General features: G+C 36.8%; 1 protein-coding gene across 1 annotated transcript; it reads right to left on the bottom strand.

The window, feature by feature from the left end:
- Positions 1–542: 542 nt before the first annotated feature.
- On the bottom strand, positions 543–24,167 carry HINT3 (histidine triad nucleotide binding protein 3). The gene is made up of 5 exons (XM_074187519.1): positions 23,915–24,167; positions 9,249–9,366; positions 6,556–6,625; positions 3,692–3,818; positions 543–1,901 (listed from the first exon to the last, which is right to left on the bottom strand). Exons 1-5 carry the CDS (start codon positions 24,077–24,079, stop codon positions 1,854–1,856), a joined length of 528 nt encoding a protein of 175 aa, XP_074043620.1. The 5' UTR covers positions 24,080–24,167; the 3' UTR covers positions 543–1,853.
- Between the last annotated feature and the right edge of the window lie 3,825 nt (positions 24,168–27,992).

The raw sequence follows: 27,992 nt of genomic DNA, 5'->3' as shown, positions 1-27,992 counted from the left end.
TTTCAAGTTCTTCTACCATTTCACATCTTACTATGTGAATAAACTATTCTGGGCCTCAGTTTATATGTAAAGAAGGGGTTGAATCAGATGATATTCAATATTTCTTCAACATCAAACATTTTCTAAGTCTAGGGTGTATATAATCATAAGTCTACTAGCAAGTCTCTAAAATCCAGTGACTACAATTAAATCTTGAAGCTCATTTCACACTTCAATCTTGAATAAGAATGGAAAAACAATAGTAAAATTTAATGCCAGCTTTTGTATAAATATTCCATTAATTAAAAGCATTGTTTCTTTAGTAACAAAGTAGGCAAACATGAATAGCTATGACTAATTACCATTCCATTCCAACACAGAAGCTCTAATCCTTACATATGCTTTTATATTCATCAAATAATATAATTCTCTAGAAGCAATATACTATTATTCATTATTACTCACCATTTTGAGTGTAAACTAGAAAGAGATATACTAAAATGGACTAGCATCAAGACAATGGTACTTCCTTCTTTCATCAATGTATCTAATGAAATAAACTATCAGGAATAAGAATTTTATTTATTTTTTTCCAGACTTGTGATTTCATCCATGTAGGGAACTGCTGCTAGGATGGAAACTCTCTACTAATGCAAACACATATATCTAAATTTCATCTTAGAGAGTTGCACTGGAAACTTAAAAGAAATTGTGAGATTTTAAGCGACTTGCCCATGGTCACAAAGCTAGCATATAGCATATAAGCAGACCTTGCTATTTCTAAGGCCAGCTCTCCATCCATTATACCCTTGGCTTTTCATTAATTTTACAGGATTCAAACAGGATCCCGTTTTACTTTACTTTATAAATCCTAAGCATGTGTGTGGGAGGGGTAATGGGGCAGCAGGAAGAAGCAGCATAGTAGGAAGAACAAATTTATTCATTTTTAGGTTCTTCAGGCAGAAGAAAATTTTATCATTTAAAACAGTTCCTGCCCATTTCTAATACATTCATGAGTTTATGTTGTATAAGGACTCTTACCCACACCATGTCACTACAGGCAAAATCTCATCCACTTACAAAGAACAATCTAAATTTAATAAATTTAATGAATATATTGCTAGGAATCACAATCACAGCCTTTATGAAGCTGAAGATGAACTATCTGAAGAAAAGCTGAACTTTAAAAAATGGGATGCACTCTGAACCAGTAGAAAGGTAAGTGGTATCACACACACACAAGAAACTTTTCTAATCCAAGTTACTGGAATTCTTAGGTGGTACTTTGTCAATATATTTAGAGAATATTTAAATGGGATTAGGTTAAAGGAGATGAGAAATAGTTATTATGAATTAGAAAACAGATCTTGGAATAAATAACGTGGTTTAAATCTTCTTTCTTTTCCTGTCATGTAACAGCTATAACCAAGTGCTACTAATACTATAAATAACAGATAATAAAAGTGGATTTTTTAAAAAGATGAGCAGAATTTCTTGGAAGTGTGACCTTTTTTAGACACACTGAAAAAGCAATATTAGAGGTCATCCATCAGATATGAAAATTAACTTATGCATATGTATATATACACACACATCTATGTATACAGAACCTTTTTATAAGTTTATTATGATTTTACCTGTAATGTTTAGCTGACAATCTCCATTAAAACATTCCCAATGTCATCGGGTACTTCTAAGAACAATGACCACATGACTCATTAAGAGTCAAACAGAAGCTTTCCTGTCTTTTCAGAGAAGGAGATTCTAGACTGCTTTAGATGGTCTGTCCCTAAACACATCAAGCTATACAATGGCAAAGAGATTCCTAAGCACCCAATTTTTAACTGACTGTGAGCCCAGATTAAGACAATTCTTCAACTGTTAGCATTTCCAGCCTGGAGACGTTCAATCAGCTGATCAGCCTGCAAGCATCAAAAAAGAAAGAAAATGTTATCTGTTCTACCAAATTAACTGTGAAGTACTAGTAATGAAGCTTAATTATATACAAACAATTGGGATGTCTTTCCCTATAAAATTTGAGTACAAGGCAGGAACTATCTGGCTTTTCCTCCAGTACTCAGAAGGTTTGCTTTGAATATAGTAAGCATTTAATAAATGCTTTTTGATTCATTCCTATATCTATACCAAGCTATATAGATAAATAATTATATATACAACTGTACTGACGTCTGTTTACTAGAAAATTTGTTCAAAGTCCCAAACAAAATGTAAGTTGTTTTACATTAACAAAACAAGCTTTTAGTGAATAGAATGTTGAACTTTGAAGCCAAGAAGTCTTGGGTTCAAATCCTACCTCTGATTCTTACTAGGTGTTTGACTATAGGCACATGGGAATATTACATAACCATTATAAGCCTGGGGACAACTAGGTAGCAGTGAATAGAGCACCATCACAACCTGAGGTCAAATCCAGCCTCAGACCCTAACTACCTAGCTGTGACCTTGGGCAAGTCACTTAAACCCACTGACTTGCAAAAACCTAAAAAAAAACCCTTTAGGAGCCTAAGTTTCATTATAGTATATGGAAAATAATACCTGCAATACCTACCTCAAAGGGTTATTTTGAGGGTCAAATTAGATAGCACAAGTTATTCCAAAATCTTATTCAGTCTCAAGCTACTCATTAAGCTATCATAGCATTTTGTACATTTTAAAGTCCTTCATAGACATCAGCTATTTTTCTTTCCAGTGCCCCCACAAAGAAGTTTAATAAGAAAAGAAAGGTACAAGTTCAAAACTTGTAGAGCAAAAACTACAATTTTTAAAATTTCTTTTCATTTTTAGAGTATTTCTCAACTATTTTATAAAATGTGAACTCTTATCACTTATTGTTAGAGACTTTGGAGAATTCATTATTGTCTTTATTTTCTCTGAGAATCACTCTACTGTACATCAACAAATGCTCATTTGTTTCTACTTATTTTCTTCAAAGAATAAAAAAAGTCTTTACTTTGTAAGGAAATGTGATTTAAAATCCTACAAATATCTTTTAAAAAATAAATTAAATTAAATCATTTGGAGAACACAATGTAGAAAATAAAAGCTGAAACATAAAATAGGAGAATCTAGATGTCAGGAACTAATTAACTTTTTAGCTCTACAACAAGCATATACTTTTTTTTTTTTAGTTTTTTTTGCAAGGCAAATGGGGTTAAATGGCTTGCCTAAGGCCACACAGCTAGGTAATTATTAAGTGTTTGAGACCGGATTTGAACCCAGGTACTCATGACTCCAGGGCTGGTGCTTTATCCACTGTGCCACCTAGCCACCCCTAAGCATATACTTCTTAATGATAAAGTCAGTAATGGCCATTGGCCTTCTTCACCAGGGTTGCCTAAAAGCTAAGCCTGATCAGTCATTACAGGTTGACTTTAGTCACCACTTGTAAAGGCTTGAGAAACAAAACACCAGAACCACACAACTAAAACTGGGGTCTGTTTTTCTCAAGCCTTAAGAAAACTCTGCTAGTTTAGGCACAAGACCTAGGGTAAGATGTGACCCAGAATCTCCTTAACTAATGCTCTTCCTAAAAACTATCTAAAGTCACACACAAAAAAAAGCCCCTCCATTGTAATGGGTAAAGAGTAGATCTTTCAGTTGGGAATAAAACTACTCAGAGGAAGGGATGTTATAGGAAGTGGGAGGCAAGGAAAAGACTGCTCTTGATTGTTGGTAAGTTAATTATACTTACTGTGATGAACCAGTATGAATTGAGTCTATAAACCAATCTGGATAAAAAGCCCAGTTGACTGGCTGGTGCCAGCACATGAAGGTGCAAGTGGGCTATGGAGCAGAATGGAGGCCAGTGGAAACCCATTCTGAAACAGAGAAGCAGAGAAGTAGAGAATCAGCAGCTAACAAATGAATTTGGGACTTTTTAAACTCTATTAAAGGATTCATCTATGTTAAAAAAAATCACTGTCCTGGTGGAAGATTTGATATTCAAAATTAATTCTCCCATTAGATCATAGTAACTTGGGACAAGATCTTAAAAGATTACACATCAGACTCCTTCCAAAGCAGTGGTTCTCAAGCTCTGCTACAGTAAATGAATCCTTTGGTTTAAAAAAAATGGCAGAAATCTCACAGTAAAATCCTTTTAAATTGTTACATTAAATGCCTGCTAACAACCAAAAGAAATTTCATTTTAAAACAAAAAAGGCTTAAGGTATTTCAGGATTCCTTTCAGCACAAGTTAAGAAACACTGCTCTAAATATTAAACCTAAAAATAGGGCTAGGAAAACAGTATAAACAACAGGGTTGATCTATCATTCAATCAGTAGAGGGCACTCTTGTCTTTGTCAAAAGCTGAGCTCCAAATCAAGCATCGAAAGTTTCTCAAGAATAATTTCAGCAGATATTAAGAATACATACAGGGATTTTTTTATTTTAAGAAAATGCTATAGATCAGTGATATGCAAATATCTGCTTTTACTAGGAAAATAAGATTTGTTTTTTGCTTTGTAAAAGATTTTTAACAGAATTCCATAAAATATAGAATTTAATTCTATTAAATATTAAATTTCCCAATGTGTTTTAAGATAAAAAACAAAAATTCTATTTATTTACAATTTCAAATGAAATTATATTGTGAATAAAAGAATATATATTCATAGCAACCATTCACTAAGGTACACAAAACTTCTGAACATGGTCTATACTTCAGCTTGTTTTGCTTATGCGTATGGTTTTTCTTGGTTATAGAGTTCAAGGTACTGGAAATAGCAATGATGTTAAGAAATAAAATTATGAGCAAGAATAAAACAAGTTTTGCTTATTAAATAAATAAGAAATTCCTTTAGGAAAAAAAGCTTGGAGACTATGGAGAGAAAATCTGGGGTGGCAATTACTAGAAGAAATTAACCACAAGGTGGACCTTGCCATAAGAGACTAATAAAATGTTAATCTAATTTCACATTTTTATAATGCTCTTATGTTTTCAAAGAACATATGTTTCCTGATTTTATGACTGGATTAATCTTAACAATCCTGAAACTTAGTTTTTCATCTGTTAAAGTGTGATGCGGGGGAGGGTGTGTGTGTGTGTGTGTGTGTGTGTGTGTGTGTGTGTGTGTTAAGGAGGAGGTGTTAGACCAAAAAAATAGGACTCATGTAGAAAAAATATAGTAGCTCTGTTATAGCAAAGAAAACCAAAAACTGAGGAAATGCTCATTAACTGGGAGAATTAACAAATTATATTATGTGACTGTAATGGAATTTTATTGTCCTATACAAAAGGGACTTGTTTAAGGAAAAACTGAGAAGATATATGAACTGATATTTAGTGCAGTCAGAACAAATTATAAAAATAATAACACTAAAGGAAAACAATTTTCCAAGACTTAAGGGCTTTGAACAATTTAATAGTTAGCCATGATTGGAAAGGACTAGTAATAAAGAATACAAGTCACCTATTCAAAAAGAAGTGATAGATTTAAGGTACAGAAGAGATAAGAATTTATCTCATTCTCATGGCCAATATTTTGCTCTATAATGCATATGTTACAAGGACCTTTTTTTTTAATTAATAAAGGGGAAGATAAAAGTAAAAGGTAAGTAGAAGGGAGATTGATGGGGTGACCCCTCCCCACCAACAAAAGAGGAAAACAGAAGGCTAAAAAGGTTATTGAAGCATTTTTTTAAATGAACAGAAAAGAAATGAAGATCAGAAATTTCCTTTACAGTCAAGCAGGTTAGCTTTGGGAGTTACTTGTTGAATTTATTATATATTTAAAAGGAAAAGAAAATATGTAATAAGAGTCACCCTTTCATATGTATCTTTTCCAATTGATTACTTTTAGGGGAAAATGTTCATTTTATTATTCAGTTCAGAATATTTTTAAAATAAAAATATAGGAATTGGACAAGATGTCCTTTGAACTTTAAATCTATGATCCCATGATTAAAGGTACAACTTTGAATCCCAGAATCTTTCACAAAGCACTTTGTACCTTTCCTATGGAACTGATTGGGGGGGGGGGGGGGGCAGAGAGACAGAGACAGAGACAGAGAGACAGAGAGACAGAGACTGCTCCAGCTCCCTAATTAAAAACTCTTTAACGACAAAGAGTGTAACTTACTGATATTTGTATCTTTTTGCTCACCCCACCCTCACCCCCATCCCCTTGCCTTAGCAGCAGAATGCTGTTCAGACAGTGGACAATTAACTAAATGTTTGTTCAATTGAATAGGGTTTCAAAAGCATCTCATTTGAGTTTTCCTGATGATATCTTGCAAAGTCAGCTGCTTTTAATATTCAAACACACTATGTGGGTTAGTGAAAACAATGTTAAAAAGCAATGTTAGAATTTTGCATAAATTCTTAGATTCATTCTGTTAGCAGTTATGTGATCAACTCCGATTACAACAGAAAAATCAGTGTGAAAACATGTGGTATGCACTTTAGCCCTGCATTCTTAATATAAATTTCAGCTCCCAAAAGATTTAGATTTTCCATTTGAGGAACAATAAGCTATCAACTTTAATTTCATTACCTGATAAGCAATAATCTTTTTTGTAAAATTAATCATTCTCATATCTGGGTATACTATTACCTCACATCATTCAGGTCTGCGACGTTTTTGTGCTGAAGAACAGTTTTTCCAACAGTAACCATTTTCTCCACTGTAAAAAAGAAAAAAAAACTACCTTTAGCTAATACAAGTATACAAAACACAGAGAAAGTAGAAAGATGACCTTAGTCAATTTTTAGTGCATAAGCTACTTCTTGCCCCACACACAAAAAAAAATCTCATTGTTTGGGATCTTTAACTTACTTGAAAAGGCAATAAATGTTGTCAGAGAATCACTCAATCAGGGTTCAAACCAAAAATTAATTACAAAGTAAAGAGAAAAAAAATGTTAGCCAGGTCACTAGGGAATTCATTTTTCATCAATAAAGGAACAGATCCCTTATAAAATTTGTCTACAACTTGAGTCCAAACTAGAATAATAAGTAATGGCAACAACATACCATTAAAAGGTGTTGGTGACTACCTAGGTGAAAATTAAGGCAGGGGCAACTAGGTGGTGCAGTGGATAGAGCACTGGCCCTAGAGTCAGGAGGACCTGAGTTCAAATCCAAACTCAGACACTTAATAATTACCTAACTGTGTGACCCTGGGCAAGTCACTTAACCCCACTGCATTGTAAAATAAAAAAAAAAAAGAGAATCAAGACATCTTAAGTGAAATTCTACTTATTTGCTACCCAGATCATAAATACACAGAATTTGGTAGGTGAAAACATAACACAGAAAAATCTATGCCTCACCAGAATATTTCTTACATCTTACAGTGATAGAAAATAACCATAAAAATTAAAAATATGATTATACTAAACTTTATTTGTCTGAATAAAAAAAAGTTCTAACAACTAATATTTGGGGAGAAGGAAGAGGAAAGAAAGGCATATTCAGTTCTCTGATGAGAAATTCAAAAATGAAAAGCAGGAAGGTTGCTTTTAGGGACTGATTAAAAAAGAAAATTTCAGGTAATGTCCTAGGGTCAATTTTAAATTTAAATCTGTATCCTATAATTTGAAAATCTACAGGGCTTTTAAACCTGGGATCTGTGAATTTATTTTTATAATTTGATACTTGTCTTTCAATATAATTGGCTTCCTCGGCAATTCTATATCTTTTTTAAGGTAGTTAGATGAGTGACTAAAGTGTTGATCTTAAGAGTCAAGGTGACCTAATGTCAATGCTGCTGTGAGACCATAAGTCTCAGCTTCAGTTTCCTCATCTGTGAAATGTGAATGCTAACAGCATCAACCTCAGAATTGTTGTGGAAAAACATGAAAATCCACAGGTAAAGTACTTTGCAAACTTTAAAGTGTTAAATAAAAGCTGGCTATTATCATTTATTCTAAATTTCAAAACTTTATTCTGAGATGTCCATTTCACAGAATAATATAAGCTCTTGACCTGGAACAACCATATAAATACTGGATGCATTGTAGGATCGTAAATTGTCTTTTGAATCAAAGATTAGATTTTATTTAATGTAGATAAGTGTTCATTTAAAATCTAATTCCTCTGAAAATGGTTACTACCTATTCACAATGCAGGGATTAGCAATCAGTCACTAATTATTAAATTAAGCAAAAAAAAATTTCTCAAATACTGAATACAATTTATTGTGAAAATGGATCTATGATGAAAAAACATTTAAACTAAACAATCAGATCATCTTTCCAAATTTTCAAAATACAACAAAATAACATCAACTTATAAGAGTTGTTAATATGGATGTCTACGTACCTCTATTCACTATTAACTTGTTGCCACACTGTGGATAAATGAAGTTTTATAATAAAATGATCTCTAATCTAAACACAGTGACAATGACCACAACCACAAACCTGGAAACTTTAAATAAAAATAAAGAAACCAGAGGAGTAAATGGCACACCACTCTACTATCTTTGCCAAGAAACACCAAATGGGGTCAAGTAGCGTCAGACATGACTGAAACTATTGAACAACAACAAAAAGCTTAAAGCTTTAAATCTGGTCCAAATGAATTCCAACAGACCCAGAGCTTGGTAGGGAAATGAGTTACGAGTTACAGGCTGGGCACAGATTTAAGGACTGAGCCTGGAGCAAGCCACTACCACTTCTATGAGCCTCAGGCCTTCACTATGAATTAAGTGGGAGAGACTTGGTGGGCTTCTGAGAATCCTTTTATCTTCTCTGTCTAGGATTCTATGGTTTCTGAAGATCACTACTGCTCCTAGACATTATGCAGGAACCTCTTAGAATCTAGGTCAATTTATCTATCATGCAGGGTTATCTTAAAATAGTGAACCAACTGACCCCAGGCTCTGATAACAAGAATAATCACAGTAAACTTTGAGCCTATGTAATAACAAGAGGTTACAGTATAAAAAGGCTGCAGACCTGGGAGAAGAATCTTAATTTATAGACTGAGTCTTTCATCAGTATTAAAAGTTTATTAGCAAATTCCATAAGTTTTCAGTGTTACCGAGATGAGGAATTTACACTGAGACCTCAAAAGTGAAATGGAGTAAACTCAGTTCAGTGTGGAAGGAAGGAAATAAAAATTTATCTACTGTTTGACAAGCACTGTGCTCAAGTTTTTACAAATATGATCTCATTAAGATTAGTTTGTAATGGTATATCATACAGTCTAGAGACACCATGACATTTTAAAATCAAATTAGCACTGCTCTTCCAAAATTTCCAATCCAAGATGATATCACTATGAATATCATTAAAGTCTTACCTAAGAGTAAATCTTCTTTCTTTAGGGTTTTACAATTTCCAATGTGCTTCTTTGGCACCACAAGATAATGGTGTGGAGCACCAGGTCTGATATCTTGGAAGCAAACCAGGTCTTCAGGCTAATGGAATAAAACATACATTTTCATTTGTCATTCAATTAATCTTTTAAAAGCATTTCCTGGTTCTGAGGCACATGAGCAACAAGATGGCAGACTAGACTTTGCCTCCAAAACAGAAATTGTATGTCAAAAATAAAGTTCAGATCTAGGGTATCCTGCTGAATCCAAAAGAAGGCTAAAAATCCCCAAACCACCTAGAAATGAACACTCACTAAGCACTGCTCCCCAGCCTCCAAATGCTACCAACAGTGAAGCTGCACCAGCAAGAGGCTGACATCCAAACCCATCCCAGTCTCCCCTCCCTCTTCCCAGTGGTGTGGAGACCTACAGGCTCAGGCTCCACAATCAACTCAGCCAGAGCCCATCAGGAGCAAAAACCTTTTGGAGCACTGCAAAACTCTGCACTGCAGAGTAACAGAGGGAGGGGAGGAATGTGGTAGAGAATACTTATCAAGCCTCAGGGAACAGCCCAGCATTCAGCTGGAGTCAGTTCTGACCACTCAAAAGTCAGCTGGGCAAAGACCTAGTATGATGAAACATCAATTGCCCATACAGGGAGGGGGCAAAGATGTTCTGAGGTCAGTCCAAATCCAGTCTCCCAGAAAGTCTCTATCACCGGGGAGGGAGTTATAAAGTGAGTGATAAGGAAAATAAAGGGGGTAAATCTAAAAAGTACCAAATATTTCAGGAAGAAAACAACCCAAGACCTGGAATATTAACAGATAAATCATCAGGAAAAACAGTAACGAGGAAATATGGCCTCCAGATCTAAATAAGTCCAGTCCTCCATGAATAAAAACTTCAAAGTAAAAGAAAATGCTTCAACACTTGATGAGACAGAGGATCCCTTGGAATTTTTTTTTAAAAACCACCATCCTTCCACCTTGATGGCTTCAATTTTATTTATTTATTTTTATTTTAGGATTTTGCAAGGCAAATGGGGTTAAGTGGCTTGTCCAAGGCCACACAGCTAGGTAATTGTTAAGTGTCTGAGACTGGATTTGAACCCAGGTACTCCTGACTCCAGGGCCAGTGCTTTATCCACTGCACCACCTAGCCACCCAGATCCCCTGGAATTTGAGAAGAACATAAAAACCACAATACGCTATTTCTGAATAGTTTAAATGAGAATTATGAGAGCAGAATGTGTATCCTGCCCAGCAAAAATAACAAACAACAAAGAAAAACTTAAATCTAAAATGACAAGCCTCAATAAATTAATAAAAAAGAGAACAAAAGATTGGGAATATATAGAAATGAAGAGCAACCTAGAAGAAGAGAAGGACAAACAGTAACATTCAAAGAAAATGTCACTCTATAAGCAAAACACACAGAACTCAAAGACAGGATGTGCAGCAATAATAACCACAGATCATAGTACTCCAGAAAGAATATAAGATAATAAATTGACACCATAATGAAGGAAATAAGAGAAATTCCCAGAACTTCTGAACAAGAAAAATGAAATTCACATTTAAAATATTCACAAATCTTCTTCAGCATAAATGCAAGGCGACAAACTCCAAGATAGATAGTGGTTAAATTTAACAGTTCAATTCAGAAAACAAGTCTGTAAGAATTTCCTAAGGCTATTTATTAGCATGGCTCAGAAACTCTCAGTCTATTGGAAGTAGTGCCTGGATTGAAGCAGAATAATGCCGGTGCCATTCAAAGCAAGTTTTAGAATTATAAAATTATTTTTTTGGTTAATTTATATTAATACAATAATTTTGTTATACAAGGCAACATAAACCCCCTCCCCCCCCAAAAAAAGCTGAGAAACTTCAAGTACTGAGAGAGGAAAAAAAAATGTACTTCAGTCTCTTCAGATTCCAATGGTTGTCTCTGAATGAGTTGTGTTCTTTATCATAAATCCACCAAAGAAGTCACTTCAATATTTTTTCCAGTTGCTATTACTAGCTCTATTTCCCTCCACTCTATTCCTTCCCACTCTCATTTAATCTATTCTCTCTCTCCCTTTACCCTGTCCCTGTTCAAAAGTGTGCTGTATCTGAATACCCTCTCTTCTATCACTTACTCCCCCCTTCCCTCCTCCCATTCCCCCTTATTCCATCCCTTCCTTCTCATTTTTCTCCAAGGTAAGATAGATTTCTATTCCCTATTAAGTGTGTGTGTGTGTGTGTGTGTATTTCCTCTGAGCCATTTCTGATGAGAATGAAGATTCCCTTATTTGCCCTCACCTTCCCCCATTCCACTCCATTGTGAAAGTTTTTTCTTGACTCTTATGTGAAATATCTTAGCCCCTCCTCCCACTCCTTTCTTTTCCTCCCAGTACTTTCCTTTATCACCCATCTTTTTACTATATTATACCATTATATTCAGCTCCTTCCCAATGCCTTGTCTATATATGCTTCTTATAAATGAGAAATTTCATGAGTCATCAATATCTTCTTCCCATGCAGGAATACAAACAGTTCAACATCATTAAATTCCACATAATTAGTCCTTCTCATCCATCCCCTCTATGGTTCCCCTAAAATACTGTACTTGGAGATCAAGCTTTTCTCTTCAGCTCTGGTTTCAGTAGGAAAGTTTGAAAATCCCCTGTTTCATTGAAAGTCCATTTTTTCCCATCAAAGAGGATGTTCAGTTTTGCTGGGTAGCTGATTCTCATCTTCTAGGATATCATATTCCAAGCCCTTAATGTAGATGCTGCCACATCCTCTGTAATCCTGACCATAGAGCAATGATAACTGAATTTCTTGTTTCTGCAGGTTTTATTATTTTCTCTTTGACTTGGGAGTTTTGGAATTTGGCTATAATTTTCCTGGAAGTTTTTCCTTTGGGATCTCTTTCAAGAGGAGACTGGTGAATTTCCGCAATTTCTATTTTACCCTCTGCTTCTAGGACCTCAGGGCAATTCTGCTTATATTATTTCTTGAAAAATGAAATCTAGGCTCTTTTCCTGGTCATGACTTTCAGGTAGCCCAGTAATTTTTAAATTCTCTCTTCTGGATCTGTTTTCAAGGTCAGTTCTTTTTCCAATGAGATATTTCACATTTTCTTCTAATTTCAGTTAGGGTTTTTTTTGGTATAATTTTATTTCTTCCTGTGTTCTCTCAAAGGCATCAGCTTCCTTTAGTTCCATTCTGCATTTGAAGGAATCATTTTCTTCAGAGTTTTTTTTTAATCTCCTTTTCCTGCTGACCAACTCTGCTTTTTAAGGCATTGTTCTCATTTGCCATTTGTATTGGGGGTTTTTTTTAAATTGGCCTAAACTGGTTTTTAATATGTTATTTTCTTCAGTATTTTTTGTATTTCTTATACCAAGTTACCGACTTAGTTTTTATGATTTATCTGCATTGCTCTCATTTCTCCTTCCAATTTTTCCTATCTCCTTTAATTGCTTTTCAAAGTCTTTTTTGAGCTGATCCATCACCTAAGCTCATTTTCTATTTCTCTTGGGAGGTTTTGGGTACAGAAGCTTCAATTTTATCATCTTCTAAATCTTCCATGGAACCAAAATAATTTTCTATGGTCAGATTCTTCTTTTCCTTTTGTTTGCACATTTCCTCAGTCTATGACTGATTTACCGCACTTCCAAGGCTGTGGGGTATTTTGGGGACACCCCACAAGGACCTTTATTCCTCTAAGGTCTAATGGGAGACTCTGACTGTTCTCTTGCCTGTCTCTGTATGTGGATAACCATAGGCCCTCCCTTCTGCCCTGGAACTGTTGAGGATGGTCCCTACTTGACTATGGTGGTATGGGAACCCAAAATGCAACCTGGATCTCAGTGTGAGCACACAGGAGAGTCCTGCCCCAGGGAGAGCAGAGAGACCTCTGCTGTCTCCCCAGACCCCCTTACCATCTATGAGCTGATCTCTGGAGGTGCAGACTAGCTTTCCCAATTTCCACTGCAGGTTCTTACTGCAGGGCTTCTCTGAGACCAGGGCTCACTCCACACTCACTCTGGTGCAGCAGAGTTCTTTCACTATCCCTTCAAGCTAATCGCCCCCAGGCGCCACGCCAGATCTGCCAGGGACCCAGGCCACTCTCAGGGATCTAGGAACTTGGCCCGGCTTGTAGTGGCTTTTTCCAACCCCCAGTCCCAGTGAAACAGACCTTTCCCACAGAACTTTTAAGTTGTCTTGGACTGGGAAATAGTATCACAAGTCTTTCTGTGGGTTCTGCCCCCCTCTAAATTTTGACTAAAGTCATAATTTGACAGCTTTTGGAGTTTTGGGGGGAACAAGTTCCCAGGAATTCCTGCCTTCATGCCACCATATTGGCTCTACCCCATAATTACATAATTCTAAATAAAACTGAAAACTAACTTCATTTGTCCCAGTGAACAAGATTATATTGACTAAAAAGTCAATCCACAAAAGAAATCATGGGGGAAAAAAAAGGCAACCATAAGATGGCTCAGTGCTACTTTATTATTAAGTATTCCAGAATTCATCTATTGTCTTTATTACTAATGGTATGTTATTGACTCAACAACATATTTTAAAATTCTGGTTACCATACCATAAAAAAAGCAATGAGTTTTTTCTTTTTCTTTTTACTTTCTCTTAATTCAATCTTTTCCTCCATTATAGCAAGAACTATGGGCTCTATGTGATAATTACTGATCAAGGTGTTACAGTTTGACATTTTTTTAGCGATTAATTTACACTCATTTTTCTGTTTTATTTCTCCAAGTCACATAAGAGAGTTTCATCACCAGAAAAGTATATACCAATCAATCAAAAATAGCCTCTCCTCCAAGATTTTGTACTTAATACGATATAGGTATAACCAATATATATATATATATATAGCCTGCATCCTCTAAGATCAGAAAACCTCCAACACATTCAATGGGTGGATCCCTTCTGGTCAACTTATGGGAAAGCAAAGCTATGAATCTCACAAGATGAGTAATGAGCTTACAATAACCACATCAGTGAATTAGGTACATTATGCCTTACAATATATACAGTACTACTTTACACAACAGACCTCACAGCAGCAAAAAATGAGCTTTCATGAGCCAACAGTGTTTTCATTCATTCATTCATTCATTCATTCATTCATTCCTCTTCTGAGGTATCTTTTCTTTCCCCATTCATTTAATAAATATTATTACCTAAGCAACTATGTGAGTCAAGTATGGTACAGGTACAGAGGAAAGGTAGACAATCTAAAATGAGATGTTGTTATGTTATGGAGGCATAATCAATGTGGTCTGCTCTAATTGACTATAAACATTTTTACAGAGATTTGGGTTTTTTTCTTTTTTATTTCAATAAGGATAGGGGGAAAGAAGATAGTTTTTGTTAACTGGAAAAAAAATAAATCAAATTTTTAAAAAAAGATACACATGGTTTCTACCTTCATGAAATTCAGAGGGTAATAAATGGAATCACCTTCTATTATTCTCTTCCCTTTTATAAAATTAAAATTTAATTCAGTGCCCATGAAAATACATGGATGCAACCTTTTTGAATTAACATTTTCGTAAAGTCACCTATTTCCTACTGCCTGAATTTTTTTCCCCACAGTCGCAGAATAACTAAAACAGAATATGAATAAGGGAAAGCAATGTCACTGGCCAGCAATGGCTTCAGTGGGAAGGCCAAAAAAGTGCAAGTACCCTTTGACCCAGATACATTACTACTAGCCCTAAGGGCTAAAGGGGGTGAAAATGGGGGCAGAAATTTCAATTGTGAAATATCTAAAAAAATTATGCTACATGAATGCAACGGAATACTATTGTGCTATAAAAATAATTTAAATATGCTTTCAGAGAAATCTTGGAAGACCTGGTATGAAATGATCCTGAGGGTACTAAAGAGAGCCAGGAAAACAATTTATATAACATTTTTAAGGACAAACAATTCTGAAGCAGTTAAGAACTATGATTGCTGCAAGGACCAACCATTACAATGATGATGCATGCAACCCACATTCTAATCTGAAGTTGGACATATATTTTTGGAAATGATTTATGTGGAAATTTGGTTTGACAGTATACAAACTTGTTACAGGCTATTGTTTTTAGTTTATTACAATGGAAAGGAGGGGAATATAACATGAGAGAGAAAAAAAGTTAATTTGTTAATTTTTAAAAGCACAAAGAAAAGAAAAAAGGAAAAGCCATAATTGGGAGTATCCTCATAGATCCTCCTCTCTACAAGAGACCAAAGCTAAATCACTCCCACCAGGCAGAGAACTTCAAAGAATGAGATCTTTGTCTTACAGTTCCAACCTCCAGCAAGCAGCAAGAATGGAAATAGAAGACAGCAAAAAATCAAGCATTTAATGTTCCCTCCTGTCTTGTGACTGCAGTATATTAAGCTGCATTGTCATTTTCTCTTAGAAACACCTGCAGTTGAGAGATGTTTTGATGATCCTGAGCCACCAATAAAAGAAGCTTGCTCCATCAGGACCATAATCCCTGGGTCCCATCATTCCACCCCAAGTCCTCCAAATATTAAAATGTTAATGGTACATCATAGTTGTTTTTACTTCTGAATTTAAAAGGCATTTAGAGAAGGGTGGTAGAGGAGTATTAATGTCATGAGTAATTATGGAAGGTTGTGTAAGGCTGCATAAAGGACTTAGAATTAAAAGTCCTGGGTTCTAATCCTTATTTTAATACTTATTTTCCAGATGAACATGGGTTAAGTCACTAATATCATCAAGCCTCAGTTTAATTACCTTTAAAATGAGAGTAACAGAATTTATTTATAAGGTCTTAAATGCCTTCAAAAAGTTTAAAGTTCCAAACCCTAGACAACAGATATTGAGAAAATTGAGATAAGATTGCTGGGTTATGGTCAGTGATCTCTGAAGAATGAAAGAGATGCCTCAGGATTAGAAAAGAACAACTGTTATCTCAATTTTCTTTAAAAAAAAAAAAAACAGTTTTACTAGCTGTGTGGCCTTGGGCAATCCACTTAACCCCATTTACCTTCTATAAAAAACTAAAAAAAAAAGTTTTATCTCAATTCATGGAAAAATTCTAGAATATCATGTAAAAGGAAGGATTAGGGGACATGTAAGGTAGAAAGCAATGGCTACATCTATGCCAAACTAAACTGCTTTTTTGGACAAGGTTAGTAAATTGGTAAATCAATTAAACAGTAATCACAATATACCTTGAATTTCAACAAAACACTATTTCATGCTACTCATATTTCTAGAGAAAATATGGCTAGGGGTTGAAAACCAGAATCATTGAGCAGTCATGACAAAACAATGCCAACACAAAGGAAAATGTCTCTTTAATGCCATTCCCCAGAGATCTGTCCTTGGCCTGGTGCTGTTTCACTTTTTTTTTTAAAAATGATAACCTGAATGAAAGCAAAAATAGCATGATCATCAAATCTGCAGACAACCCAAAGCTGAAAAGCATAGTTAAAATAGAGAAGTTAAAATTCAATAGGCACTAAACCTCACATATGCAGTCCATCCCCCTGGAAAAAAAATATCAGGAGACAAGTATGGCAGTTTATGTGTCATAGATCTGCACACTTCAAACTCATCATGAATCAACAACCTAATAGTTAAAAAATGCTAATTAATTTGTTCTTAGGAAACACTCAAAGTTATAGAGTCTAAACTACAGACTATAAACTATAGGTGATAGTTTCACTGAACTGTGCCCTGAGTCAACCATAAATAGCATAATGAATTTTAAAATGTTGATATTTTGAGAAACAGCGTGGTACAATGTATAAAGTGCTTTTCAAGGAGTCTGGAAAACCTAAGTTCAAGTTGTGATTCTGGCACATACTGGCCATGTGACTCTAAACAGTTGCCCTTAACAACTTTTAAGGCTTTAGACTACAAAAGAATTATAGACCTGCTCTAACTTGCTCAAATGAGGACAGGGCCCCTTATCAAGAATTCTCCAATCAGTGAAATCCCAGATACAGTGCCATTCCCCACTCCCAAAATATTATATTCAGAGGTAGAAATCAAATGAGGTCTAGAGACCAAGCAAAAGGAGGATGTTTATCCTCTAAAGTAGAACCTTAAGGAAGACTTCCAAGATGTCTAGAAGCATTTGAAAAGTTTTCATGCAAAAGGATTAAACTGTGTCAAAAGATAGGACCAGGAACAAGAGATGGAAGTTACAAAGGGATAATAGGTTTAGCTTTGGTTGAAGGGAAAATTTCCTACCACAGAGGTACAAAAAAAGGATAAGCTGCCTTGGAAGGCGTTGGGTTCTTTTGCAATTACAGGCCTCCAAGAAGAAGCAGAATTTGTCAGACATGTTGTTAAGGAGATACCTACTTGGATCCAATAGGTTCACAGGTGCCTTCCATTTTGAGATTCGGTGATTAGCCACCAGATAGTTGTGAAGAAATCATTTCTTAAACCTTAAAGCACTAAGTGTGGTTATTATGCAAGAACTTTTTATCCTCCTTCTTCAGTACTTTCCAGCTAAAATGCAAATAAAGTGATTTAGATCTGAAATGGTATAAAACTATCAGAACAGACTCAGTGTTTTGACATTCCACTATTGTAATTCTCCATGGAGAATTAGAAGGCGAAAAGGTATGTGCTGATCATAGATCCAAGGCTCAAAAGAACTTTAGAAGCCATTTGATCTAATCCATTCATTTTATAGATTAGGAGACTGAGGTGTAGAAAGTTTAAATGACTCAGTTCTTTCCATTGTACTACAGTGCTACCACTGAAGATGATACTGGAAGTAACAAATACATCCATGAGATTGCAGAGTTATTGAATGAATGTACAGACTCCTATATTATCTAAACAAAATCTGAGAATACCATTGGAAAACCATTAATTTTGGATCATAAAGTTGGATGTATAGTTTAAAGTTAGTAGGGTGAAGGTGTAGTTTTTATCTTTTTTTTTAAAGGATCGTGTACCAAGTTTATTAAATAAGGAAGAGATTTTTTACAAGAAACTTTTAAAAATTCACTGTACATTGAGTCACTCATTTAGCAAGCATTTATTACACTACTTTACTCTGTGCTAAGCATGGGGATTACCAGTACAAAGGAAAATAGTTCCTGCCCTCACAGAGTTTACAGTCTAATGAAGAAGAAAGCAAAAGGTCTGGAATAGGAAAAGAATGATATTTTGCTGGTCCAAGCTAAGAGTAAATAGCAGGTTTAGAAGGACTAAGATGATAATGTTTGACCTTAATTCTAGAAGAAGACCATGACATCAGGGAGATGATGCCATGACACATGAGTTGAATTTGAGTGAAGGGGGCTGTGCAAAGTTATTAGTCTCACTTTCTCCCCCAAAGCCATCCAGATCCAATGACCAGATAAGGATCAGGATGACTGGAGATGACCCTGAATTCAAGGCATTTTCAAGTTAGTGTCAAGTGTCTAAGGTGGGATTTAAACTAAAGTCCTCCAGACTCCAAAATCAGTGCTCTATTCAATACACTACTACACCAGAAACAATGAAGTATTAAAGGAAAGGCCTTCATATGCAAAACAGAAGTTTTTTATCCTAAAAAAAAGTCAGTGCTTGAATATATCCATTGCATGTGTAAAGGTCAGGGAGATAAAAAAACAGAAACTCAAGAACACAAACTACAGTCATACCTTTGTCCCCAATCACTCATCTGCATAAGATCCCCAAAGGGAAGCCCAAAGACAATTTGGAAAGTAGGACTGACAGAATTAGGCCAAATGACCCACTGCCTAAGGGGAGGCAGGGGCTTTTAAGTCACAAAGGATGGTTATTAGATGAAGTTAAACCTTATTACTAGTCAGAAGACAAGCAACTTTAGAGCTGAAGGAAAGGTGTCAAAGGGAAGAGGTTTCTGACAAGCCTAAGCTAAGTATTACTGCCCACAAAGAAAAAGCATTGAAGCACTCCAACTGAATATCACCCAGAAAGACAGAGGGCTGAGGTGGGGGAAGAAATGCAACTGCTTAGCAAAAAGGAGCCCAGAGAGTCTAGCCAAAGATTGCAGAAGAGCCGTGAGAAAGTAGGTAAGTAGATACTAGATACCGGTGGCATGGCCTGCCCCTCCCTGTCTAGTAGATAATACTATCACAAACTGGGGCGGGGGGGGGGGGGGGGGGGGGTGTTAGATGGTGCAGTGGATAGAGCACTGGCCCTGGAGTCAGGAGTACCTGAATTCAAATCCAGCCTCAGACACTTAATAATTACCTAGCTGTGTGACTGTGGACAAATCACTTAAGCCCCTGCCTTGCAAAAACAAAAAAACAAAAAAACTGCAATGCTGAGGGAGGAGGAAACTTGGCTGCCCAAGAGACCTGTTTGATCCAAACAATCATTTTCCAGGCACATTTCGCCCTACAAGGAGCTGCCCCAGCTGAACAACAGAATAATTCAACTATCACTATTGCCATACCTCACAGTAAATTTTGTGAAGACTGCATTAGAAGAAAGGATCAAAGACCTGCAGTTCTAAAGTTGTGAGTTCCCTAGCATGAATGTGTTCCAAGACCCATCTGTCTCTTTATAACTGTTTCTTAAGTTTGTGCCCACTCATGGCCTCCATATTTGTGAACAAGATACCCTAGGCAGGGAGAAATGCTTTGTAACTATGCCATCGGTAAATTGTCCTCAATAAAGAAATGTGTTTACTGGCTGGGAAGTAGATAGAGAGATAGATAGACAGATACATATAAATATGTATAAATATATAAAAAATATATTATATAATTTATACATAAATGCATATAAATACATATATATATATATACACACACACACACACACACACACATATACACATATAGATGCGCCAACCAGGGTTCCTAAATTAGTCAAGTTAGGACTCATGGGTTTATCTCCAGAACTCCAAACCTGTCAGTGTGAGTGCACTCACAAAGAAGGTGTTTTAGTAGTTTACCCACAGGTATCGATGCTTTCTCTGGTTTTAACTCTAATTCCCATATGTAAACAAAAAGAATAGTGTTTAAGAAGAAGTTGGCAGATAGCAATAATAATCTAGAGTTTCAGATTAATCTGACCCGGGTGCAGTTTAGCACTTACCTAGATACTTCGCACTTAGCTATTAGCAATATTAGCCTAGCTAGATTCAGGTATAGTAAAGCAGAAAACCAGAAAACATGTCTAGTTTTGACTAAGCATTTCATGGTTGAGGATATTTAAACTGATCAACGACTTCCTCTGCAAAAGATCCCTTTACCTACAGATTACCAGGCATCAGTGTGGTAGGTCCTCAGGGGCTATGCCAGCAGAACCTCTGACAAGATCACCTGAGAAAGCTGTATGTCTATGCTAAACAATGAACCGTGATCACAATATACAGGAACTACCTTATTCTAAATGCACAGAGGCTCATCACTCTGGGTTTAAAAAAATCCATAATGTGAACAAGTAGCATCTCTACTTCTTTCAAAGATTTTTCAATATTCTAGTGATCCCAAATACTTCTGAGTATTACTTATCCAAACTCATTAACTGCAATTTAATCAAATTACATGTGAAATTTCAGACATAAATTATATATTAAAATCACAGATTTAGAAATGTAAGGAACCTCAAGAGGTCTAGTCCAATCCTATCATGTTACAGATGAGAAAAATGAAGGTGAGACCCAAAGAAGTTAAGGGACTAGCCCAAGTTTAGGAGGAAGAATGTGAATGTAGCTGCTCCAAAGTCCATGTGTCTGTCCTTTCTATCACTACTACCTATTTCATAGAATTACTTTATGAAAAGGTAATACTTTACAAAATGATAATAGGTACAACTTGCTGTTTACATATTTCCATTAAATGCTTTATAAATTTATCCTGTGTGGGTGGCTAGGTGGCACAGTGGATAAAGCACCGGCACTGGAGTCAGGAGTACCTGGGTTCAAATCTGGTCTCAGACACTTAATAATTACCTAGCTGTGTGGCCTTGGGCAAGCCACTTAACCCCATTTGCCTTGCAAAAACCTAAAAATAAATAAATAAATAAATAGATCCTGTGTATTATCTGCAATTTTTCCTTTTCCTCAGGCAAATGCCCTCATAATATGAGAAACCTCGATCTTGGCTTCTCCATTTCCAAACATCTGATTGTCTCAGTATGAAATGTGAAATGGACTCCTGAAAGAACAAGTGAAGAACTGTGAAACTAAAAAAATCTCATGCCATGAATAACAGAAAAGGATAAACTCTCGAAGCAAGACACTCTGTTCCAAGTGTGCTGTAAATTACATGCTAATAATTTTGGTTAGACTAAGACAGAATGAATACCAAAGATTTTAAAAATAAACATTCACACACAAAAAGTAAACAACCAATACTGGAACTTGATTATTCTAAGTCAAGAAGGATAAATTCCAGTGGTCCTAGCAATATTCCCAAGATTAGAAGGGAGTTTACATTTCCTTAATTAAAAGCAGAAGAGTAAGTGATATTGGGTAACCATCCCATCTTTCACTGGATCACTGATTAGCTGAGAAAACTGAACAACTCAAGACACCTCAGGTCACCACGTCCAACCTAGTGCATCTACACTGAGGCCTGAAGAAGTTGAGTGAGGTTAAACTGGAAATAAACTGAGTCAGGTCCCATTCCAATAACCTTGTGAAAGAAGCTAGCATTTACTTGAAAAATTTTGCCACTTTTCTTTTTTTCCACCCCCATTTAATAGCATTTTATTTTTTCCAATTCCATGTACTTTTGGGGGAGGGGGTTTTGTTTTGCAAGGCAGTGGGATTAAGTGACTTGCCCACAGTCACATAGCTAGGTAATTTTTAAGTGTCTGAAGCTGGATTTAAACTCAGGTCCCCCTGACTTCAGGGCCGGTGCTCTATCCACTGCACCACCTAACTGCCCCCCAATTCTGCATAAAGATTAATTTTCAAAATTCATTATTGTAAGATGCTGAGCTTCAAGATTACAAAACACATGGGAAGGGAATAAAAGAAATTTGAAAAAACTGGCAGAATTGGATTTCATATAGAATGTTTCTCATTTTTCTGTGATACCTTACAGTGGCAAGTAGATCTATTATCTAAATATCTTAGAACACATCAGAAAACAACAGAAAATGATACATTTATTCAAACTGTGATGAGAAGGAAGTGTTTTTTTCTAATGGACAAATGAAAGAAATTATAGGAGGCAAAAGGCGTTTTATTATGTAGAAATATTTAGCAATTTTTCACATAAAAAAATCTCAAGTAAAAAATAAATATATAAAGAAAAATATCTTTGCACTAAATGTACAGTTGCTAAAAATATGACATGAAAAAATCTATAAAAAATCCACACATTTATGTGTAAATAAAAAACTTTAAACAGGCAGTACTGGAAGGAAATTGCAAATAATCATCAGAAAAACACCTGAATGCTTGAAAAATCAGATGCAAATTAGAATGTGAAGTACTACATAAACCGTTCAAATTAGTAAAGATAATTAAAAATCATAAAAATTAATACAGGGGGCAGCTAGATGGCGCAGTGGATAGAGCACCGGCCCTGGAATCAGGAGTACCTGGGTTCAAATCCAGCTTCAGACACTTAATTACCTAGCTGTGCGGCCTTGGGCAAGTCACTTTAACCCCATTGCCTTGCAAAAACATAAAGAAAAAAATTAATACTGATAGTATTGTGTGCACACTGGCTGATGGATCTCAGAAGTGCTGCAATCTTTCTGAAAAGCAATCTGATAAACTACAGTAAGCATTACCATACTGATAGTGAGTGCCCTTTGATCCAGTAATATCCAAGTATCTTAATGCTGTTATTTAAGTTTATTTTTTAAAAAAGGCCTTCAATATGATTTCTCTCTCATCATATTCAATTTGGATCAATATATACCATGGGAACAATGTACTGGCAAATTGCCTTTCTGTGGGGGTAGGGGGAGGAAAGCAAGATTGGGGGGGAAATTGTAAAATTCAAAATAAAAAAAATCTTTTAAAAAACGAAAATAAAAAAGGCCTTTACTGGGAAAATAAAATAAAATAATAGCAAATAAATAAATTGTTGAAATAAAATAAAAATTGAAAAAAAACTGCAAATAGCCCATAGGTACAGCTACTGGAAACAGAGGCATAAATGTATTTTGTTTCAATAGAAATTACCAAAGGAAATAATATGAAAGAGTTAAGAAAGCAGAATCAGAAAAAACACATCGACTACCACTATGACTTGGTATCGATTAAAAAGAATTTAAAAAAAAACAGAAAATCAGGGGCGGCTAGGTTCAAATCCGGCCTCAGACACTTAAGAATGGCCCCATTGCCTTGCAAAAAAAAAAATCCCAAACTAGAAAATCTCAGTCCATTTTTGCTAAACATCTATTTAAAATAAAGTTCGATATTCGAGATTGATTCCATTTGTATTTTATCCGAATGCCCTGTTTGACCATCATTCAGTTCATATTAATCGATCTTTAAAAGCCTTCTCTGAGGCGCCACACATTCTGCCATTCACAAAGCCGGGGGTGGGTCGGGCAGTCTCTTTGGGAGGAAAACCCGGCAGCGGCAGCTTCCTGCCCGGGCCCAGCCGGCCGGATAGGGGCGCTCCGCTGCCCCTCCCCCACGCGGCCCCCGCCCGCCGCACGTGCACACAAGGGCCGGAGCGGCCCGCCCTCCCCCGCTAACCTCGCAGGGCAGCAGTTGGGTGCCGGGCTCCTCCCGCCGGCCGATCCGACAGAACACGCACTTGGGGTCGTAGCCCTCGCCCGCCGGGGAGGCGGCCGCCCCTTCCTCCGCGGCCGGGGGGGACGGCGGCGGCTCGCTGCTGGGGGACGCCCGCTCCCCGGCCATGTCCGAGGCCTCGAGCCGCGGGCCTCGCTCTGGAGCCGGGAGGAGGCTGCCGAGGCGGCCCGGGCCCCGCCCCGCGAGGCCCCGCCCCGCGTAGCCCCGCCCCTGCCGGAGCCGCGCGTGGCCCCGCCCCCTGCCGGAGCCGCGCGAGGCTCCGCCCCCTGCCGGGCCGCGGGACCCCGGAGCACGTGCAGAGGGCGCCTGGAGGCCCAAGGAACCGGCGGATGGGCCCCGGCCTTCATTTGCTTTTTGTTCCCACCCCATTGAATATATTTTTTTATTAAAGATGTTTTTATTTTGAGTTTTGCAATTTTTCCCCCCAATCTTACTCTCCTCCCCCACCCCCCGTAGAAGGCCATTTGCCAGTCTTTACTCTGTTTCCATGTTATACATGGATCCAAAGTGAGTGTGAGGAGAGAGAAATCATATCCTTAAGAAAGAAACAAAGTATAAGAGATAGCAAGATCAGACAATAAAATATCAATTTTTTCCCTAAATTAAAGGAAATAGTCCTTGGTCTTTGTTCAAACTCCACATTTCTTTCTCTGGATACAGCCAGTACTTTCCATTGCAGACAGCCCCCAAATTGTTGCACTGATGGAATGATCGAGTCCATCAAGGTTGATCATCACTTACATGTTGCTGTTAGGGTGATTTTCTGGTTCTGCTCCTCTCACTCAGCATCACTTCATGCAAATCCCTCCAAGCTTCCCTAAATTCCTGTTCCTCCTCTTTTTTTTTTTTAGTTTTTGCAAGGCAGTAGGATTAAGTGACTTGCCCAAGGCCACACAGCTAGATAATTATTGTGTCAGAGGCTGGATTTGAACTCAGGTACTCCTGACTCCAAGGTCCAGTGCTCTATCCACTGTGCCACCTATCCACCACCTCCCCATTCCTCCTCTTAATTTGCTTTTTAAGTCACAGGCATTCCTTACCACAAGCTTCCCAATGATCTTACCATGTAGGAGAGCTGTTTAAATTTAAAAAAAAAAAAACAGAGTGGGGGAAGAAAGGTTTGTGAAATTTTTAACCTGTTGAATTATGCAACCCAAATCAGAGATTATAAATACAAGAATGCAATTTCTGAAATTATTGAAATTGTTTTCAGCCTAGATGCTGAAGATATTAAATAAAATTGAATAACAATTTAATAACAATTCTTTATTAAATAAACATATCAAAAATTAATTTCGGAAATTCTACTCCTTTACCGGAAGTGGGATTGCACAGGTATGGGATTTTGCTTAGGGCATGTTCTCAAAGTGTTGATGGGCTTGCTGAATTTCTTTAATGTAAAGATCAGGTTAAGGAACAGCTTGGTGGCACAGTGGATAGAGCACTGGCCCTGGAGTCAGGAGTACTGACTTCAAATCCAGTCTCAGACAAATTACCTAGCTGTGCAGCCTTAGGCAAGCCACTTAACTCCATTTGCCTTGCAAAAAAACAAACATAAAAAAAGATCAGGTTACCCTGATCCTAAGAGCTAGTGTGCCAAAAGCACTAATTAAACCTACACTATTCCAGGTATTAAATGAAACCTAATTAGTCAAAAGGGCAAACAATACCCTCTGTAAGAACTAACCACTAAGTCTTTGAGGTTCAGGATCTATGAGAAAATTCCCTCTTTTCCCACCTAGAAGTCCACCACCATCTGATATATAAAGTGATCAAGGGGGTGGTTTGTCAATCAATCAATCAACCAGTTCTACCCTTCCACACCAGGCTTCCCCATTACTCTATTAAGTTACTTTTAAGTTTTAGCCCAGAAGCTAAGCTAATATCTGGGGCATTCCCATGGCTTTCATATGATCCTAAATATGGGTATCTAGAAGTTGTTTACCACATAATTTGATGGGTAATTGGATCCATAGATTATTGATTAAGTTGTTAATAATATATGTCCATGATGGTGCACATAGGCTTATCAGTTTAAGAATACACACATTTTGGGTCAGTTAAGTGCCACAGTGGATAGAGCACTGACTCTGAAGTCAGAAGGACCTGAGTTCAAATAGTCTTGGGCAAGTCACTTAACCCCATAGCCTTGCAAAAAAAAAAACCCAATTGACAAATGGTCAAAGGAGATGCAAAGGCAAATCACAGATGAGGAAATCAAACCGATCCAGTCATATGAAAAATTGCTCTAAATCATCACTTGTTAGAGAAATGCAAATTAAAGCATCTCTGAGGTACCACCTCACAACTCTCAGACAGGCCAATATGACCAGAAAGGACAAAGATCAATATTAGAAGGGATGTGGGAAATCTGGGACACTAATACATTGTAGGCAGAGCTGTGAACTCATCCAACCTTTCTGGAGAGCAATTTGGAATTATGCTCAAAGGGCAACAGAATTGTACATACCCTTTGAACCAGCAATACCACTACTGGGTAGGGGCGGCTAGGTGTGCAGTGGATAGAGTACCAGCCCGGAAGTCAGGAGGACCTGAGTTCAAATTCGTCCTTAGATACTTAATAATTACCTAGCTGTGTAGCCTTGGGCAAGCCACTTAACCCCATTTGCCTTGCAAAAAAAAAACTACTAAAAAATACCATTACTGGGTCTATACCCTGAAGAGATGATGAAAAAGGGTAAAAACATCACTTGTACAAAAATATTCATAGCAGCCCTGTTTGTGTTGGCAAAGAATTGGAAATTAAGTGAATGTCTATCAATTGGGGAACAAACTGTGGTATATATGTATGTGATGGAACACCATTGTTCTATTAGAAACCAGCAGAGATGGAAATTCAGGGAAGCCTGGAAGGATTTGCATGAACTGATGCTGAGTGAGATGAGCAGAAGCAGAAAAACACTGTATACCATAACAGCAACATGGGAGTGATGATCAACACTGATGGACTTGCTCATTCCATCAGTGCAACAATCAGGCACAATTTGGGGCTGTCTGCGATGCAGAATGCTATCTGTATACAGAGAAAGAATTGTGAAGTTTGAACAAAGACCAAAGACTATTACCTTCAATTTAAAAAAAAATTAAAAAATCATTATCTTACTATGTAATTTTGCTGTCTCTTATACTTTATTTTTCTTCCTGAAGGATATGATTTCTCTCTCATCACATTCAACTTAGATCAATGTATACCATGGAAACAATATAAAGGCTAACAGACTGCCTTCTGTGGGGGGGGAGGGGGAGGGAAGCAAGATTAGGGGGAAATTGTAACATTCAAAATAAATAAAATCTTTTATAAAACAAAACAAACAAACAAAAAAAGAATACAGACATTGTTTATAACATCATTCCATACAAGTGCTTAGTTTATTGACAAAACAATTTACAAAAAAAATTCATTCAAAACAACTCAATCACAAAACAGCAAAAGTTAAAAAAAAAAGTGCTATGCACTTTGCTATGCTTCCCTGTTGAGATAAGTCACTTTCTCCACCTTTGTTTTTTTGTGATTGTTGCCAGAAAAGATGTACTTTAGATTTAATAGTGTGCTACCGACAATGTCCATTATATCTGATGAGTTTTATTGCTTTTTATTGTTATAGGAAGTATACATAACATAGTGAGTGTTGTCTTAGTTCTTCCTTATTTGTTCTACCTTAATTAGTTACAGATGAGTCTTCCTATGTCTCCTAGAACTCTTCATTGTCCCACCTCTAACTGCCTATAATTGAGAGGTCAGATGGGAGGGGTTTTGAAAGGTAGGACAGGTAGATAAGGAACTGCCTGAGACAAATCCAAAGATGTAACTATGGCAAGGGGAATTCCCGTGAGTTGCTCAGGAAGCTAGGAGCAGTTTACAAGCAGGTTTACTCAAGCACAAATTCATGACCAGAAATAGCTTGAGTATTGAGAGAGACAACACCTTTATGGATTGTTTTGACCAGATAGGAAGACTTGAAGCTAGAATGGTACCTGCTATTATAGACTTGTATTTAAC

Source organism: Macrotis lagotis, chromosome 5, assembly GCF_037893015.1.
Source record: "Macrotis lagotis isolate mMagLag1 chromosome 5, bilby.v1.9.chrom.fasta, whole genome shotgun sequence".
Classification (NCBI taxonomy): Eukaryota; Metazoa; Chordata; class Mammalia; order Peramelemorphia; family Peramelidae; genus Macrotis; species Macrotis lagotis.
The sequence above is the reverse complement of the archived record's forward strand: the minus strand, read 5'-3'. Positions and strand labels throughout refer to the sequence as shown.

What these genes read in the sequence shown, in the direction of transcription:
- HINT3 (XM_074187519.1), bottom strand. Translation starts at nt 24,079, where the DNA reads ATGGCCGGGGAGCGGGCGTCCCCCAGCAGCGAGCCGCCGCCGTCCCCC. An exon ending in CCCAACTGCTGCCCTGCGAG is followed by an intron (nt 9,367 to 23,914) that starts GTTAGCGGGGGA and finishes TTATTCCATTAG; the next exon opens with CCTGAAGACCTGGTTTGCTT. An exon ending in GAAAGAAGATTTACTCTTAG is followed by an intron (nt 6,626 to 9,248) that starts GTAAGACTTTAA and finishes TCTTTTTTACAG; the next exon opens with TGGAGAAAATGGTTACTGTT.